The 19407-nt window shown below is 48.0% G+C and overlaps 1 protein-coding gene across 5 annotated transcripts in view; it reads left to right on the top strand.

Annotated features, from left to right (window-relative positions):
* SRGAP2 (SLIT-ROBO Rho GTPase activating protein 2) overlaps nt 1-19407 on the top strand; it is an 81880-nt gene that overhangs the window by 4916 nt on the left and 57557 nt on the right. For 3 of the 5 annotated variants that reach the window (XM_031606003.2, XM_090124685.1, XM_031606004.2), the window contains one exon: nt 18890-19082. In XM_031606003.2, coding sequence (XP_031461863.1) covers nt 18890-19082 — 193 coding nt within the window. Of the gene's footprint in view, nt 1-2943; nt 3064-3857; nt 8507-8798; nt 9055-10379; nt 12974-18889; nt 19083-19407 lie in introns of those variants that run through there. The other 2 variants (XM_090124687.1, XM_031606007.2) reach the window with 2 other exon arrangements.

Raw genomic sequence — 19407 nt, 5'->3', positions numbered from 1 at the left:
ATTTGATCATAGGAAGGAAGGCTTGGAAGGGATGCAGCACCCTGCAGCAGGCAGGGCTGCCAACTACATCAGGCACTAGATCAGGTGAGCTTCAATTCCTCAGGCAAGCAAAAAAAAGCAACAGAACTAATCAAGCTGTTCCCCAGTCTGCCCATGAATTTGTGGGAGCTCCGCTGTGCAGAGCTGGTGGTGATCTTTGGTCCTGAGCACTGCTTGTAATCGGAAGCCACATCTTCTGGCCACCAACACAATGCCAGGCAGTGCTTGGTCCTGAGGAGCTCCAATGGGCACAGCTGTGTTCTTCTCTATGGGAGAACTGTGGGGTCACAGCGTGGTAAGCAGGGCTGGGTGATGTGCTGCTTTGAAGCAAGGAAGCCAGGATTCCTCTTGGCTATTGGAAGTTCTCTATTGTTTGTGCTCCCCGTGCAATAGGATGGAGCCATTTGTAGAGCTGCCTTTTGGTTTCTGGGTAAAGAAGTTCAGATTGCTAACTTGGTGCAAGCTGTGCACCTGGGAGATGGAGGTCGGTGCTCCATGGGTGAGGTCTGTTAGTGCATCTGTGAGCTCACACAGCACTGCTCTGCTCACTCAGTGCTGCACACACGTGCCTTTCCCAACATGTGCCCTGGTGTGGTTCAGTGGAATATTTCTAAATGTTGAGTTTGTATACATTGGATTACCATGTGCATTTAGAATGTCAAACTACCTTTTAAGGGGTTTTTACAGTTAATCACTGCTCTGTGAGTGTAAGTGATTCCAGTTGTGTGCAACAATGACTTGCTCCAAACTCTGGCTATGGAACTGCTTGGGGATCATCTGTTTCTGTGCAGTTCCTGATAGTGCTAATCCCAGGGTGCTGGGCTGCCAGGAGGGGGAAGGGGCTGCTGGGCTGTGGGTTTGATGTTGCAGCAATAGTTTGTTCTTCTTTGTCTTATGCACAGCTCCTACTAATGGATTATTAACGAGGCAGCAAAGAGGTGAAAGAATGCTAATCTTCCTGCTTGCTTTTTGATTTCTCAAATTCCTGGTTGGGTCTCTGTTGCAAATCCAAGTGCAAGGTGAAACTGGAGCTGACCCCAAGCAGTGAGGTGTTGCAGTTCCTTCCAAAAGCAGGAGGAGTTGTCAGAGCCACTCGAGGAGGGGATCCTATTAAGAATTCACTGGTAGCATCCATCCTTCTCCCATACTTCCAATTTGAAGAGCCCCTCTCCATTTCTCCTTAACTCTGAGTGGTTCATTTTGTGGTGAGGGCATAGATAGGAATCTTTTCCTTTTAGTTGAAACTCTTGACTTCTCTGTTTCTTAACATGCAGTAGCTCTGCCTTGTTCTGGAATTGACTGGGAAGAACTTATTTGCCTGATCAACTTTCAGTTGTCTTTACGAAGGGTGAAAAACCCAAACCTTGGAGATGGGAAGTATGTTTGAACCCGTGTTCCTCTGAGCAGCTTTTGTTACGCCGTGCCCAGTTCACATGCACTGCTTTATTACCTCACGTCGTTCATTTCCTTGTATGACTTTTGCAGGTTTTAAGCTTTCTTGAGAATTTCTGTGCTTCTGCAACACCGTGGGTGTCCTTTCTTTGAATAGAATCATAGAATGGCCTGGGTTGAAAAGGAAAGGTTGAAATCTCATTTCAACCCCCTGCTGTGTGCAGGTCACCAACCAGCAGCCCAGGCTGCCCAGAGCCACATCCAGCCTGGCCTTGAATGCCTGCAGGGATGGGGCATCCACAGCCCCCTTGGGCAACCTGTTCCAGTGTCAGGAATGCTGTCAGTGGTTTACTGAGGATGGAGGGGATGATTTGCTTCTCCAACAGCGAGAAGATGGAAGAAAGGGTGTTGACTTTGCAATAACTCCGTAGTTAGAGTCCATTTTGCATTCCTTCTTCCATTCTCCTCTTCTTCCAGAGCAGTGAGGTTGCAGGAGGCAGAACAGAGCCTTGTTTTGGAGAAATCTCTGCGCAGCAGTCAGCAGAACTCTTGAATTGAGTGTAAAAAGCCCACGAGCGTGCATGTGGAATGACTGTCAGGGAGGCTGAGCTGATGTGTTTTCCCAAGTAGATGCTGCGGATGGATTTGAGCCATGTCAAATGTTATTTCTTGCCATCAAAATAACTAGTGGTGTGAAATTCTAGAGCTCCTGACCTGGTCGCTTTCCTTTCAGTCGGTTCTGTGAGAGTTAATCATCACTGCTTGGAAGAAAGCCGGAGGGGTTGGGGATGGACAAATAAATAAATAAAGCACTTCCTTTGCAGTTCTGGATGTGAAAGGAATCACAGAATGCTCACAGGGTTCACCCCTATCCTTGAAAAAGCCTTTTCTTGTCTTTTTTTTGCCCCCCCTCAAATGTTTTCTCTCCAGGTGTTGGCCTGAATGCGGTGCCCAAATTCTGAGCTGTGAGCGCTGTCAGCAAGCCACAAAACAACTTTTACACACATTTATTTCCATGCTACAAGCTGAACCAGGCTGGGAGCCGACTTATCTGGAGGCCCAGGAGCAGCTCCCGGCTTTTTGGCTCTTGAGAAGGAGCCAAATAAACAGATTAGCTATAAATCGAGAGCGGATTTCTTTTTTTTTCATCAGTAGAGAATCTCTGCAGCAGGGTAATTTGGTCAGCCCCGCTCATTTGGAGGCTGTTTTTTTTTTTTTTTTTTATTGCAGGACTTTCCAGGAAGAGCTTTTTGGCTTCCATCCTCTTAAGTAGGGAAGGGTTTTTCTGGTTTGTTTTTGTACCGCTGTCATTGGGCAAAGGTTTTCCTGCAGATCTCAGCCGTGGAGCTGCGTGATTCATGGATGGGGAGAGCTCACGGACTGCATCTACTGAAAGTAATGCAGTTGTTGCCCAGGAATCAATCCCTGGTTGTCTTTGGGAAGCTGTCCTGCCCTGCTTTAAGGCTGTTTTGTAGTGTTTCTTTTGAGGAAGGCTGGTTTTGTTTCTGGCAGACTTGGAACTGCTGAGCTGTGCTGTGAACAAGCGGATCAGCTGTGCTCCGTGCAGAGATCCTCCATCAATCAAACCATTTCCCTGTCATTGCCATGTTTTTGTGAGGTGAGCTATGCCAGGTAATCAGATCTGCTTTCCTCACCCCAGCCCTCAATACAGCACTGTGTGAGGAGGAGCCCTCACACCACTGCTGTTTCTCACCATTCCCCATCCCCACGCTTCTTCCCTCGCTCTCAGTGCCATCAGTGATGCTGTAGGTGATGTGACCAGTGCTGATCTTTTAATTGCCAGCTGTTCCATTTTTGCTCAGAGAATGTCTGGATATGGCTGCAATAAAGCACAACCCTGCTTTATAATAAAGCACAACAGTGCTGCTGTGGGGGCTGAGCTGAGGGAATTGAGGAGAAGGGCAGCCCATGTGAGCCAGCCCTGCATCCTCACCTTAGTGTGGCCCTACTGGCAAGATGCCTGTTGGATCAGCTTTGGATACAGCAGCGTAGATGAGTGTTGTGTCTTTGAGGATGCTCCTATGTTAGTATTTAATTGACAAAGGTAGGCATTATGGGCAGTTCCATGAAATCATGGAATGGCCTGGGTTGAAAAGGACTACAGTGCTCATCCAGTCCCAACCCCCTGCTGTGTGCAGGGTCACCAACCAGCAGACCAGGCTGCCCAGAGCCACATCCAGCCTGGCCTTGAATGCCTGCAGGGATGGGGCATCCACAGCCTCCTTGGGCAACCTGTTCCAGTGTCAGGAATACTGTCAGTGGTTTTCTGGGGAGGGAGGGGATGTGTCACAAATGCTTTTCTTGACTCCAGCTCACACCAGTGCTCTTGCTACCCTTCCCCCATCCCCATTCACCAGGGAGGGCCCTTTATATACTTTACTGTGATGAGTTCATTTCTCCTAAAGCTGTTGGTGGCACCATGAATACCCATCTGAGAGATGATGATCAGTAACCCGGAATGAAGCTGTCTAGTAAACCAATTCTTGGATATCATCCTCCTGCAGAGCAGAACTGGGACATGCAGGGTGATGTTTAATGGAATGTGGCTGTGACTCCTTTTAGGAGCTCTCCTGACTGCAGCATTTCACATATCCAGCGATGGAGCTACGTTATTTGTTTCATCTTCAATAGATGGGCTGCTGCAGATCTGTTCTGAAGAGCTGTAGCTGATGGATGTGAAGAGCTCAGAAAGCTCAGCATAGAGAAGCTGTACCCAAACAGCTGCTGTTGCAGTGGAAAAGGGAAGTTTCCTTTTGATTAATACGTGCAGAGGATGTATTAAGGAGTATCAATGACAAACCAGAACGCACTAAATATTTTATGAGCTGTATGAGCACAGAGCTCTGAGCAGCACCATGGAGGTTTTTCCCCTGCGTTCGATAACCAGCTATCCAGAAACTTAATAAATGAACATCTCTATGAAGTGGTTTTGGAAAGGAGCCTGTTCTTGCTTTGGTCTCTTTAATGAAAATAATTCTCCCTAGCTTTGTGTTCTTTCCATCTGTTGAAAAGAAAGGCCTGCTTCGTCCCTTTTACCCCCCCCCACAAAAAAAAAAATCAGCACTCCACCAATATCTGCCCTGCTGGTTGCTGCAGTTCCCATATCAGAGCTTCAGGAGTGACCCATGGCACTGCAGGAGGATGCTGAAACACCAACAGAGGCACTGCCAGGAGCCAGCCCGCAAACATGCAGCTGGAAAAGGGAGGGAGGACCCAGAGTTTCTGTGCTCCTTAAAGGGAGGAACAATAGCAGTGCTGCAAAGGTCACAGGATATTGTAATGGTGTTTGGATGGAAACTTAACTTGCAATGAATGAAAATGTGCTCTTGTGTTTTCCCCCTGGAGCTGAGTGTCTGAAAGATCTGGATACTTCTTGTTCTGTTTCGTTTCTATTTGTGTTTTGTTTTTTTTTTTTACTGTTTTTTTTTTTTTTTGGCTCCCCCATGAGTCATGCTATAGAAAGGAGAAGCAGAGGACAGGCAGCATGCAGTTGCTGGCAGAGATTTAACTGTGTATTGCTTTAATCAAAGCTGGAGCATTAGTAGTTTGTGGTTAATCAGAGGGTTCCCTGCTTTCAATCAAATTATCTCTCCCCCCCTACATCCATCAGAATGAACCCAATAGCTGTAAGGAGCTTGGTGCATCCCTCTGCTGCTGAAATGCCTTTCATCTTTCTCTCTCTCTCTCTCCAGAAAATGTGTCTGTAAGTGCCCTGGGGGCAGGTGGGGGTGAACCTTGCATGTAAACCAAGGGAAGAAATCCCAGAGTTGGGCTGGGTGGAAAATCCCTGTCGGTGAATTCATCTTTTATGTGCTGAAAGCAGTGAGCAATGAATTTGTGGCTGTGTCTGAGGGAGCACCCATGGTAGGAACATCACAGTGCCGTGGTCCTTGAGGGAGGAAGGCTCTGTTGGTATCATGGGAAGGAGCTGGTGGTCAAGGCTGCTGTGCTTTCCTGCTGCTGTGGGTTCCTCCAAGAGCAGCATCTGTAAGTGGCAGAGCTCTGTAATGAGTACTTGCTGTAAGCTGGCAGAGCAGCTGTAATTTTCTCCATATTCTGTTGCCTTTTCCAGCTCCCCAGCATCGTCCCTGAGGTTTTCTGATTGGGATTCATGCAAATAGTAACTCGTGGCACACCCTCCTCCAAACCCAGAGGAGAAGGACAGGCTGCTGTGGTTGGGATGAAAGCTCTGTTGGTTTGCTGTTACCTTCAGTTAGGGATTCTGGATCTTGTGAAAGGTTTACAGTTGTGCTTGCTAAGTTATTTATATGTTGACTATTTAAACACGCTTATCAATTCTGAAAGAGCAACGCTTCTCCTTTCAAGGAGATTGCTTTGAGATGCAACGTGGGGGAGGAAAGATGAAAGCTGCACGTACCTGCAGGAAAGAGTCCATTGACTTCTGTTTGTTCAGCATCCGTGCAGCCCAACGTGGTGGTGGTGGCAATGTTGCTTTGTGTCACCGCGTTGCTCGGGGTGTTGGGCAGCACCTCTCATTTCAGAGATCCAAAAGATGCAGAGAAGCAGTGCTGCGTTCGGAGCAGACCGAAAGGAGGTGCAGAGATTAAAGGGCAGCCAATTACTCGACGTGACCTTAAAACAACGACCCTGCTGAGATTTATGGGATTCCATTACAGATCTTGAAATGCGTTGAGAGAACGTCGTGGGGTTGTTTTTTTTTTTTATTCTTTTGGTCTGTGTGGTTGGAGATGCTGCTCAGGGTGTTCCTGCACAGCTGTGCAGCCGCTGCTCCGCTCTCTTCATCCAGCAAAGAACAATCAGAAGCAATTCCATCAGTGAGGTGCAGTGCTGAGTAGTATTGGCACGTAGCTAAAGTGCAGCCAGGCAGCACTCAGAGCATTTCTCTTGACTCCTTTTGCTCTTTTTTTTCTTGTCCTCCCTGCCTTCTGCCTTCGGGAGTTGGACTGGGAATGAGTGGGAAAGAGATGCTCCACTGAAATTTCAGAATGCAAATAAACAGGTTTGCTATTTTTAAATGCTTTTTTTTTTTTTAATGATTCTTCCAAAGTTGTTCTTGCTCCGGTGGGAATGAGACTGAATGAATGTTTCCTTGATGGTTTATTTTTAGGAGTTAAGGGCTTACACGAACCTCAGTGCTGGCAGAGATGCTGGATTGACGGTCCTGAATGTCAGACGTGCTTTAAAACTTACAAACCTTTGAGCTGCCAAAAAGATGGGTGAGTTGAGAACGTGGCCAGAGATGCTCACCCACTGCCTGTCGCACAGGGGCTTGGTGGGCACTTCCCTGCAGCTGTGAGCTCTCAGTGCTGAAGCACACCCTGCAGCCCTTCCCTGCTGAGCCATCCCTTGGCTTTTTCATCTGCATATCAGCTGGGGCTGGAACAGACACAGCTACAAAGCAATCGTCCCCATCCAAGGAAGGGGAAAAGTGCACGGAGAGCTAAGAGAAATGCACTTGGCCGCGTCAGTGATTAGGATGGACTGACAATAGGGATTCTGGTTCCGTGGTGATGTCATTTCCTACGTGCCTTAGCTTGGTTTGAGGTTAGGCTGTTCATACTGATAGCACGGATATTCTCTGCATAGTGGTGATGGTGAGGATGTCTGTTATTACTGATGGCGAATGGTTAATGGTGTGGTTAGGCTAAGTAAACGAATAGTGCAGACTGCATTTCTTTCACTACCTAAGTTGGTATTTTTATACGCTTATTCTTCACTTCCCCGTGTGGCTGTTTTGGGTTTAATTTGAGCTCTTTTGCTCTGCCATATGCAGCATTTCTGCAGGCTCTGGATGAGAGCTGCTCCCCACCGTGGGTTTGCACTGAGCAGAACAACTTGCTCTTAACTTCACTGCTGTCAGTAGGTTTGGATGCAGGCTGGTCTCAGTTCTGTTGGCGGCTCCACTGAGCCCAAAGCTTGGAGGAGAGCAGGCAAGCAGTGGGTTCACTTTGAGAGCTGGCTTTTCTTGGCTTGCCAAGGGGTTCCTCAGTGATATCTCCTTCAATGTTCTGTTCACGCTGAGCAGTCTGCAGACTGAGAATAAATGAAATCTACTTTAGCAAGCAAGAAGTCAGTGTGGAGGACTTCACTACGTTTTTTTTTCAGTCCTGCTTCGTATGCAGTCCCAGTTTGTTGCAATGGGAATGGCACAAGGAAAGGCTGAGCTGCAGGGTGAGGAGCACTGCCAGGCTTGTGTGCAGAGTGCTGGGGTGGCGATGGGGCTCCTAAATCCTGAGGAGCTCCCAGGCTTCTTAAAGACTGATATTCCAGCATCGATTCTGAAGGAAAACTTGAATCTTTACAGAAATAATGTGAGTGTGTTGTTTTATCCTGTGGAAGGTGCATCGCTTCATAAGTAAATGTAAGCCATGCTGAGAGGTGGGCAGTGTCCCAGGGGAATGGCGTGTGCTATGTGAGGGATGGGAACCCATACAGAGGTTCCTGCTGTCTGCTTCTTGGAAAGCAGCACACGGCTGAGTGCCTGTCCTCACCACCAGCACAGGACGAGCACTGAAGCAGCAGCTTGGTGGTGTTTTTACTTCTACAGACATTTCTGTGTAATTCCATAGAGAATTACTGAATTGCCAGCTTACTGCAAGTGCAGCAGAGGTAACATTTACCCTGTGAAAGCGATTTGGTGTACAGTCTCCCTTCCCACCCGGGTTATTCAATGGCTCTGCGTGTGCCATTGATGTTCCAAAGCCAGATGCTTTGGTCGTGCAGGAGCAGCATTGCAACCACAGCTTCCATGCAAGATCAGCTCTGTGCTGCGTAATTAGCAGGCAGCCTTGGGGAATGCAGCAATGCTGCAGGCTGTGCTGGCCCCGACTTCCCGTATTGAGCTGACATTCAAAGAGAAACTTGCTCGTTTGACGCTTTAAATAGCTCTCAGATGGAAACGTGGATAGCCAGCACCAGGCTGTGTGGGCTCTGTGGTTCTATTATTAGCTGACAATAGCCGGAATGAGAAGCCATGGAGCTGTGTGGCCTCTGAGCTGTTTGTCATCCCGGAGCCAAAGGTCCTTTCTTGCACTCCTCAGTGAAGGCCTCTCGCTCGTATTCTTTGCTGGAGGTTAGAAGGGAAAATGGCTTTTGAAGCTGATTTGCAAGTCCTGCTTCTTTGGGATGAGGCTGTATAGCAGACAGTGCACTTCTTCCCCATGGAAGGGTGACAGTCTGCAGAGATGAGACAGCTAGAACTCTGTCAGTACATCTGTCCTCATTCCTTCTTGGTCAGTGTTTGCAAGAGGAGGCTCAGGCCTGCATGCAGTGAGCTGCTGCTGTGTTGTTTCTGGGGCTGAGGGGCACAGGGGTGCCAGAGAGAGTGCTTCAATGTTTACACAGCATCATCAACCTTACTGCAGGCTGTAGATGGACAAATGCATGGTGTTCTTCACAGTGTGCTGCTGGAATGCCTTTCCTCCTTCGCCTTCCCAAGCGTTAGCAGAACAACCAGCAGCAAAGCAAACGGAGCAGAAGACTTGCTGGCACTTTCACAGTCAGATTTTGTGTGTGATGCACGCGTTGAACATCGCTGCATCCTTCTGGGTGAGCTGAAGAGATGACATCTGGCACCTGATAACCGATCCAGACCCTCACTCAGCACCAAATGCTGTTCTGGTAATTGAATATAGTTTTAATAGCTCTTTTCCGTGTTTAGAGTGAAATCTTGGTTTGGTTTTCCACCCGTTCTGTGTCCTGTCTTTGTTGTTTTGGTGTGCAGTCTGTATGGCTCATGAGGGTTGGTCATTAAACCCCAAGGACTGATGCAGTGGTGGCTGATTTCAGCTGGAGGTCGGACCGTGTTGCACCAGAAGGAGTCGATGAAGCTTTTGCAAAGAAGGAACCGAAACCTTTAGAGGAAAGAATCTTCTGTTCGTTCTATTTTTAAATCAGTTGTGAAATCCAGGAAAGCACAGCGTTAAACTTGAAACAGCAGCTTGTGGCACAGCAAAAATTAATGCTTGGGGGTGAGGTGTTGGGTGAGCAGCGGAGCGCATCTGCTGTGCTGTGGTGCTGCTGCTGTCCCCGGGCACTGCTGTCTTTTCCTCAGCAGGCTGTTGAGTTTGAGGAAGGCTGTTTGCATTGCTGGACAGTGCTGTTGCATGGTGTTGTTTCAGTTCAGGCTCCTTGTGTGAGGATGCACAATAGTGCTGCAGTGTCACCGAGGGTAAGAATGGAGCTTTTCAGGTCAGGCGAGGTGGAAAGCTGGGATTTATCCATCAGTCTTCACGTTGCATTTGAAGGATGTCAAGCCAATCAATCAATAGTTCCTGGGCTGTGTTTAGGAGGAGATGACGAGCTGAACATGCAAACCAGGAATGCAGAACCTCCTCACAACAGCACTTCAGCAGTCGCAGTGATGTTGAGTTCAGGAGGTTACAGTTTGCTGACTGCTGTTGCTGAGGGCCATCCGTACTCATTCACTTGCTGTATATCCATTTTCCTCAGGCAAACCAGCTGACTTGCATCCGTACTTTTTTTTAAAACTTAATTTTATTCCTTCTTTTAATTACAGCATCCTCTGCAGATGTTGCAGTGCCATAAAAATGAAATGTAGAAGCAAACGTGAAGCTGTCATGGTTTGCTCCGAGTCGGAGGCAGTAATTGGGGAGCAATGGGAAGTTCTGCTGACTTCAGCTGAACGTCTTTTGGCAAATGGCAAAAGGAAATGTGAAATGAACTGGGAGCAGCTCTTTGTTCCTGTATCAGTTGACATGTGTGTAGCTATATGCATTTGTTTTACAGGTATTTTTTAGTATATATAATTTTTCAGCCAGAGGGTGGTGAGGCACTGGAACAGGTTGCCCAAGGAGGCTGTGGATGCCCCATCCCTGCAGGCATTCAAGGCCAGGCTGGATGTGGCTCTGGGCAGCCTGGTCTGCTGGTTGGTGACCCTGCACACAGCAGGGGGTTGGGACTGGATGAGCATCGTGGTCCTTTTCAACCCAGGCCATTCTGTGATTCTATGATTTTGACCTTCGAAACCAGAAGAAACACCTTTTCCCTCTTCTTCTGTGTTGTCTTTCGTTGCTTTACCAGTTGTAGCTTTCTGACATTAATGACCTAAATGAGTAATGAGCAATAAAAGAAGCTGAAATGTATTGATAATTCATAATTCAAGGATGGCAATATTGGATTTTCTACATTATCTGAGGTGCTGTCAGCAGTGGGGTTTATTGAAGGGTAAACATGCAGCCTTATCAATGGAATTCTTACTGCAGCATTGATATTCTTGCTCTGTATTGCTAAGGCAGTTAAGGGCTGTTGCTATAGACCTTCCTAACATAGGTTCTTCTTAAGAATTCATGCTTAAAAAATAAAAGCAACCAATGAGAGCCTCATCTCTGGTGCTCGGATCAGGCAGTGCAGCAGTCCCAGGCTGAGCACCGCATGGCATTGCAGGGATGCTTCCTCCCCATCATTCAAAAAAGGTGGTTTTCTGCTTTTTGTCTTCATCTTTTTGGTTTTGTTTTCGAAGGGAAGATGGTGAGATGTCTCAAAGGAACGCTGAAACGGAGCACGGCAGCCCTCTGAAATAGCTGGCACTTAATCACCTTCCAGCTATTTCTAGTATTTCAGTGCTGGGCTGTTTGTTTGGTTGTTTTATTGGGTGTGTTTTTGTTAAGTTCCCTGGTAAATGAACCAATATAAACATTCCTTTTAACCAGGACTGGCAGAAGAGCTGAAGGCGAAGGCTCAGCTCCTGCCTCCCATGTTGACTTTGGCTTCTGCTCTATGGGGTTTTTTCAGCAGCTCATCTTGGCAGATGGCTGCTGGTTCAAATAGAAGGGTAAATAAGTCACACCCAGGATCTCAGTCCCAACAGTGAATGGGTTACGTGTGTTTTGCTTTCCAGATGGTTTTAATAAATCTTATAAACCTTTTTTTTTTTTTTGGTGTGCATTTTGTGGGGACCAACTTGTTTCCGTGGCATTGCATTAAGCAGATGAGAAATGGGGTGCGTTGCTCATTGGGCTGCAGGTGTAGGGCTGTGGCTAATGGTGTGGTGGTGATGGTCAGCAGTTGGACTTGGTCATCTCAGTGGTCTTTTCCAACCTTAATGACTCGATATTGAGCTGTCTGCGCTTCCAAAAGCAGTGTTCATGCCTCCCCTCTGCCCCAATCCCACCTGCATGATGATGGAAAAGGTCCCATGGGATTTCTCAAGGGCAGAAGGACATCATTGGACTGCATTTTGCTGCTGGTGAATGTGTTCTTGCTGCTGTTTGGTGCTGGGATCTGGATGAGCACCTGGCTTATGCACCACGCTCAGCCTACGGTTGCTTCAGAGATGCACCAGAAATGTGTTGTGGTTTTGCTTTCTTGCATTCCGCTACTAATTGCATTCCTGCGTGATCGTCTTAATGAATAGCTGCAATCTGTCTGCTCTGTTGCATCTGTGTGTCTTTGGAAAACCCTTTTTTTTGGGGGGGGGAGTCAATAGGGATTTCTCTATAGGGGAGCTGGAGACAGCTGGGACATCTTCTTTAAATGAAGGTTTGTATTTAACTTCTTTTGCACACATTTGCAACTGTCCATAATAGTAGGTAGAACCTTATTCATGTTCCAGAGGAGGAGGACGTGAGTTTTGAGGCCAGCTTTGTGATGAAGGCGTATGGAAAACCATCATCTCCTTGTTCCTGCCCTGCTCCGAGCTGTGCTGATGAATGGGTGTTGCTACAGCTGACAAAGAACTGATAGAAAAACGATGATTCACGTAATTCGTGCTCTGCAGGCTCTGTCAAATACTCATTTTGCATCTTTACAAGAGGTGCTGTGGATCAAAATGCCAGTTCCTCTGCGTGGCAGCCCTTCATGTACACTGCTGAATATTTATGGCTCTGATGGAATTTCTTCCCTGTCCTATGATTGCCTTGGGGACGCCTGCTTGTGCTGCCTTTGCTTTCATTGAGCATTCCTGGGGTAGACTTACGAATGTGAACAAGGACTGAGCGACAGGGAGAAAGGAGTAAAGTTCTTTGCATAACCTTCTTTGGTGGTTTTACATCAGGTTTATATCTTCTGCTTATTTGCCACGCTAAAGGTGGGTTAGAAACAGTGCTCCCATTTAATTTCTGGTGTAAACAGATAAGATGGATTTACCATAAGGTGTCGTGCCATTTTAAGGGTGCAATGGGCCCCATAATGGCTCCTGTACCCAGGGATCAGGAGGTGGCCAGCTGGGAAACGGCTCCGTCCACAGCCACCTCGGGTCACCACGTGGGCCTTTTTTGATCTCACTGAACTCATCTGCCACGATGCTCATTATTCACCTCTCCCGAAATGCTCATGGTTAATTAATGGCTCCCCAGAGCTCCCCAAAGCACGCGTGGGGCTGGCTGGGAGGCGGGCTGGCGCTGCCACTGGGCTGTGCTTGACTCACGGTGTTGAGCTGTCCGTCTGTCCCTCCTTCCGTCCGTCCATCCTGCTCTTCGCAGGCTGTGGCTCCCTCGGATGCTCACCATGGTTCTGTCCCCCAGGCCACGGGGCTGCTGGCCCAACGTGTCCCCTGGCACCGCACCGCTCCGACGCACAGGTGGGTGCGGGTTTGATGCTGGTTGATGAGCTGGACCTCATCCCTTTTGCTTTCCTATCCGTAAGAGAGATTCTGAGTGTTGGTTCTTTAGGATATCGAGAGATGAGAGAGGCTGGTGGCACTGAAAGCCATTGCTGTGCTCCCTCTGGGGGTTGGCTCTATGCTGGAAGGGGCTGTTATGGAGCTCGAAGCGCTCGCACGTCCCTTTCTGTTCCTCTTCATTTATTTCTTGATCATTTATGCATGTTAATCTGTTAGCTACCAAAGAGGAGAGGGAGGGGAAGGAATCCTGAGGTGAAATTAAATGAGACGCCGGCATTAATCATTCTGTTTGTATCTCTAAATATATGACATAATTCACCCAAGGATTTTCCTTTTATTGCGGAGATTAGAACATAACTCATTAATTACCACTCGTGTCCCAGCAATTTTATTGACTTGAAAAACGCACCTAGCTTTGCTTTGCATGGAATGCTCTCTGTGAGTCTCACATAAACTGGGAAGAATTTTTGCAGAGCATTCTGCCCAGTGCTGTAGGGATGGGCAGTGATGCTTGGGCAGCCCCTGCGTGCTGCTTTACCTTTGTGGCTATCAAATATCCACAGAGCTCTGCCAGGTGGGCTTTGGTAGCTCTGTAATTGGAGAAAATGAGCTACAAGTGTAATTAGTTGTAAAAGTAGGAGCGTTTGGAATGGAAATCAGTTGTTCCTCTTTGATACCCAACCCCTGGAGGTGGGTGTGTGAAAGGATGGGGCAGGGCTGTAAGAGATGGAGAGTCTCTCTTAACTTTTCAACTGATTGTTGATCATCTGAGCAAAATACAGCTAACCAAGGCACGTTGTCTTCACTCTGGGCCATGTAGGTCCAATGCAGAGCGATGTGCAGCAGCCCTCATGCACAGTCTCTGGCATTCCCATATAGTGAGTCTGGGTGCTTTGCCAAAGAAGTGGCAGCATCTTAACTCTGCTTTTGTCTTCCAGACCTGTTTTGCTGTTCTCCTCCTGCTGGATTTCCATTCTAGCATAAATAGATGTTTCTGTTGAAAGCAAGTGCCAGCCTCTCCCTTTTACGCAGGAATTTAACTCGCTTTGTGCAGCCTAAAACAGGGCCGTGCAACATTCTTCATTTAAATGGCTTTCTGTTTTCAAACTCAGAGCCGTGAGTCCCTGGCTCCCCTCCCTCCTCTCCCCACGCCCAGCCCTCTCATTGCTTGCAAATGAATTAAACGAGTTTCCCACACCTTGTGATGGATCTGATGAATTCTCACAGCCCATGGGGAAGCCCAGGGTGGGCACTGTTTGTGAGCCATCCTTGGGCTTGATGTTTCTTTCTGTTGTAGCTTTCTTATGATGTTTAAAATGGTAAATAGTGGTGTGTCTATAGTGTGTCTTTCACCCAGGGGTGATCACTTCAATTCTGGGTTAAGTCCAAAGCCTAAACTGTGCATTGCATACGAGAACAGCACAGTTGGTTTAAATAGGAGAAAGATGCAGAATGTGACTTGCTCAAGGTGTCAAAGCTCTGCTTTGGATTGCAAATGCTGTCCAACGTGGGGCTGTGGGCAGAGCTGTTCCCCCAGCTGTACCCCATGGAGATGCTCAGAGCCGTGCAGTTTAGTGGCTCTGCTCTGTACCCGTGCCCAGGAATGGTGCAGTTCCTTCCCTCTTTGCGCAGCCTGGCTCTGATGCACAGACGCTCGGGTGATGGCTTCTGAACTGTGAGTTGTTCAAATAACTGGGCTGTCTCTGGGCTTTGAAACAGTCAGCCAACATTAATTATTTCCAGTGTCACTCTGCCCTGCCTGTGCTTATTGGAAGTGCAGCTCGTCGAGCAGCGGATGTGCTTATGGAGCAGATGAAAGGAAGGAAGCCGTGCTTTGCAGGGATGCTGTGTGCTCCAGGACAGCCCGTGCCCCTGGGAGCCCCTGCCCCCCAGCCACGTCTTTGGTGAAAAACCCACGGCTCTGATGTGATTATTCTGCTTCCTGCAGACAGCTGAGCAGAACAGAATTTAATTGTGGCTCTGATAGATCTGTGTGAGCTGCTGATAAAAAAGAAATCTGTCGCTGTGAAAGCATTCGCCGAGCCACTTTCTTAGAACATCTCGAGCAGTGTGCTGCTGCTCGCTTGTCCAGACGACTCATCCCATACATTAACAGCATCCACCAAGTCTTTGGCCATCCCTGCAGCGCTGGATGTGTCACTGTGCATGAGAGCAAGCTGTTCAAAGAGCCATCAGGAAGCTGCTCGGAAAACACGTTATTTCAAGTTGCTCCATAGCAGTCTGTGGGTGCTCAGGGCTGGAGGCTGCAAAGGGTTTGTCAGCTGGAGTCAAGTTCTGAGCACTGGGGATGCGAAGTGATGTCTGTGCGTTGGGTTTGCTTATGCTAATGGTCCCTGTGTCAGCATGATTTAATTCTTACATTCTGGAAATCCACGCTGCAGACGAGCGGTGTGGTTCTACTGCTCATCTGTAAGGCTTTATCTGGCATTCAGAAAGCATTAGCAGGTTTTATCTGCAGGTATGGAGAACAAATATGTAGGTTTGCTCGTTCAGAGGGGCTTTGGCTGAAGAACACTTGTATGTCCAAGCTGTGAGATGGCATGCAGGTGGGTTGAGTGTGGGCACTGTGAGCTGCGTGGCTCCTTGGGGTGCTGTTGTTGTGTCTGGGGCAGCTGCTGTCCCAGACTTGAGTAATTAGTGATGCAAATACATTAGGATGGAGGTATGCAAAGGAGAGAGGAGTGTTTTTTGGTAGTTCTCAGGGACCCAAAGCCTGCCTTGCTTTTTGCTTGCAGGCACGTCTCGTAACCTCTTCCTTGATTTCACTGCACTCATCTCATACCTCCAAACATTGCCACAGTCTGTATCAGAAGGAATTTTGTTGACTGATGCCTGCAACTGTTCTACATGTGTGTGACAAGAGCCCATCTGCAGTTATAACATGCCTTACCCAACGTCAGTAATTCTCCAATGACTCACGAATATCCCGTTGTAAAGGGAAGTTTACCTTTTTCCGAGGCAGGCAGTTTTTAATAGGACTGTGAGTCTGAATCTCCCTCCTGGCTCTGGCCCTGAGCTAAAGCTGCATGTCCTCCTCTTGGCATTTCCACTTCAAAGTGCAGTTCTTGGATTACCCTGGCATGTGTCTGTGATGCTCAGTGCTGGCAAAGCAGTTTGCTCCATTCCATCTTCCCTGCTGCTGGATGGGAGCTGGGAGGCTTAGCGGTGTCCTGGGAGCATTCTGTGTGCAGGGAAGGTGTTGTGCACAGCAGAAAGCAAAGCTCAGATGATGCAGCACAAAGTTTTCCCCTGGAAGTGGGCCGATGCAACTGCATTGTGGAGCTGCTGCTTAAGTGCCTTGTGTTTATTTCAGGGGCAATTAGCTAACGATAAACGCAGCATCACTTGTGCCTATCAGTACTTCATATGCTGTAGGGTTTCTAATAGATGGGGTGTAAATGTGGAGGGGGGGTTGGAGATTCGTGATCCTTGAGGTCCCTTCCAACCCTGGCCATTCTGTGTCTGAAATAGGGAAGGTAGAAGAACTTTCTGTCCCCAAATGCTTTAATAACGAGATGTGATTGCTGGGTGCATACAGGAAGCATAGCAGAGAGGATTAAAAAAGCCAAACAACTGTCTGGGATTTTACAATGCTCTGACTGAGGTGACTTTATGATCTGATGATGGAAGTGAGTAAACAGTTTGTTTTAAAGGCACGGAAGGCTTTTTCCTTTTGCTGTTTGGGATGCTTTAATTGCAGCACGTGAGTTTGAAATGCCACAGTAGGGGCTGCACAGCAGAGCAGGGTTCATTGGGAATCGGAACAGCTGGTTTGTAAGCCTGGCTCTCCCAACCTGCAGCACTGTGCTCTGTGTCACTGTTGTGAGTGGTCACTTGGGGTGGCCTGCAAGGTGTAGGGAAGGAGGTAGGGGGCTTCGGGGTGTTCTGATGTGGCTGCTAACCTAATAACTTGTGCCAATTGAAGATGCAACAGCAGTGAACGTGAAGTCAGCAGGCACAGGGCGGTGCTGTGATGGGGGACCTGCGCTGTGCTCAGCGCCAGCATGAAAAACCCATCCTGTGCTTTTGTGGGGGGACCAGCGGATGCTTCATTCTCTACAAAGCCCAGTAAAGCCTCAGGAAATTCCTGCCTTGATGTGGCAAAACAGGGGGCGGTGATGTTGCAAGATGAGCAAGGTTGCCCCTGCCTGGCAGCAGCAGAGGCTCCACCAGCTGCAGCTGAATGGAGGATTGTTCCCATGCACCCCATCAGCCGCTGCTTCCCTCCCAAACAGCGCCTTTATTGATAACAGGGAGTGCTGAGAGTGCATTTGCTGCTGAAGGCAAAGGTTACGGGTCCGTGCTGCTTGCAGCAGGAGAGCTGCGTGCGAAATGCTCTGCCCTGAGAACCAATGACTTCGTTTTAATTTTCATATTAAAATGAACGCGCTCTGCTGACCTCTGAGTTGCAAGCTTGAAGAGAGGGAATCTGAGGGGGTCTGGGGGTCAGGATGGGGCTGGGTGGGTGGGAGGAGCAGCAGTGAGTGCTGTGGGAATGCAGCCTGGAGGGACACACATGCTGCATTGGTTCTGATTAAAGAAGTATGCGGACAACTCGGGCTCGTGTATTTGCTTGTAGTTGTGTTTCCTGATGAAAAGACAGAAGTTTCCTGTTCTGAGATCCTCTCCCTGGGGTGAAGTTGGCACTGACCAGCTTTGTCCGTGGGTTTGTTCATCTGCTGTCGCTTTGCTGCCCTGTGTTTTTTCCACGCGCTCTCAGAAGTGGTCTGCACTGATTGCAGTGCTAAGAGAGGTCATCTTTGAGCCTGAACAACCCGCATTCTTGCAGATGACTTTTTGGCAAGCCTGATGAGGAGCTGTGTTTGTATACACGTGTTTTGGGTTCCTGAGTCCCTAAAATAAAGAAGCGTGCTTTCTTTGCTTGCAATCCCCAACCCTCCAAAACTGTTTGTTCCTGCAGATGTGAGCACAGCTGAAGGCAGCAGATAAGCACGGCAGAGAGGAGTGCTCATGGGATGGGGCTCCCCTGCAGGGCCTGGTGATAAAGATGTTGATCAGTGATAAAGACGTTGATTAAGAAGTTGAGTTTGGAAAATGATACTTCCCCATCTTTGGTTGTGGTGACAGAGTTGTGCTGCAGCTGTGATGTGTGGACGGATGCAGAGCTGTGTGTTGGGAGGGCCTGAGGGCTCCACTTCCCAATTTTATTGCTTATGAAGTACAGGTTGGAACAGCATATCTCTGAACTTTGGGCAGAGCACAGCAACTGTCCGGCTGCAGTGGGCAGCTCTGATGTTTGAGTGCTCAAAGTACCTGTTTTATTATTTGCATGCTGAGTTTATTGCCTTCTGAAAGCAAGCTCTCCTAGCTGCAGCACTCAATGTTTCCATGTTTTTGGGCTGATGCGTTTCCATGTCCTGTTGCCCTGTTGGAAATGGTCTCACCCAGTGCCTGGGTCTCCATGATGTCCTGCCATGTTTGTGACACATTCTGCAAGCAGTGGCTAAAATACAGTGCAAATACAGAAGCTGTCTTTGAGAATAATTACGTATAATAATCATATCAACACCTGCCTGTGTTACTTCTTCATGGTCCTGTAGTCACAGTGCGTTTTTAGGCAGTGACTTCTGAATGCCAGAAGTGCACTTGGAGCTTTGCAACCTCTGTGCTCCCAGCAGTGCAGCTCTGCCCATGGGTTGGTGCATTGCAGCCTGCCCTCTTCCTGCTGCACCCTTGGGGGGCAATGCAGTCATCTCCTGCCTGAGCACGGAGTTAATCATAATGGAGCTTTGCTGACGTATCGTTAATGATGTTTTGACTGTATTTTACTGGAGAGTTTTGTGGGTGTTTAATGGGATTTTGTTTAATCTCCAGTGCTTTTGTTTGTTACAGAGATCCGTGCCCAGTTGGTAGAGCAGCTGAAATGCCTTGACCAGCAGTGTGAGCTCCGGGTCCAATTACTGCAGGACTTGCAGGATTTCTTCCGCAAGAAGGCAGAGATTGAGATGGATTACTCGAGGAATTTGGAGAAGTTGGCTGAGAGATTCCTGGCTAAAACTAGGAGCACCAAAGACCAGCAATTCAAGTAGAGTATTTGCCTTTTTATTTTTATTTTTGTCCTTTTTTTTTTGCTTCTGAATGTGGTTGCAAGGGTAGGAATGCCAGAACTGAGCTGGTACGGTGAATGTCAGTGTCAGCATGGCTGTGGATGTCAATGTTTCCCAACTTCATGATGAACACAGAACCCATTTCACATTCATAGCCTGCTTGCTGGGTTCATTTCAGCATCTCCTTCTAAGTCATACGATGTCCACAAGGAATGGAATGGTGAAAAATTGGCACAGTCTAAAAAGGAGGCATTTGCTTGGAAGGGTGGGCAAGGTTCTGTGCCACATTTAGTGCAGACAGCT

This window comes from Phasianus colchicus, chromosome 25 (genome assembly GCF_987193195.1).
Source record: "Phasianus colchicus chromosome 25, bPhaCol1.hap1.1, whole genome shotgun sequence".
Taxonomy (NCBI): Eukaryota; Metazoa; Chordata; class Aves; order Galliformes; family Phasianidae; genus Phasianus; species Phasianus colchicus.
The sequence above is the reverse complement of the archived record's forward strand: the minus strand, read 5'-3'. Positions and strand labels throughout refer to the sequence as shown.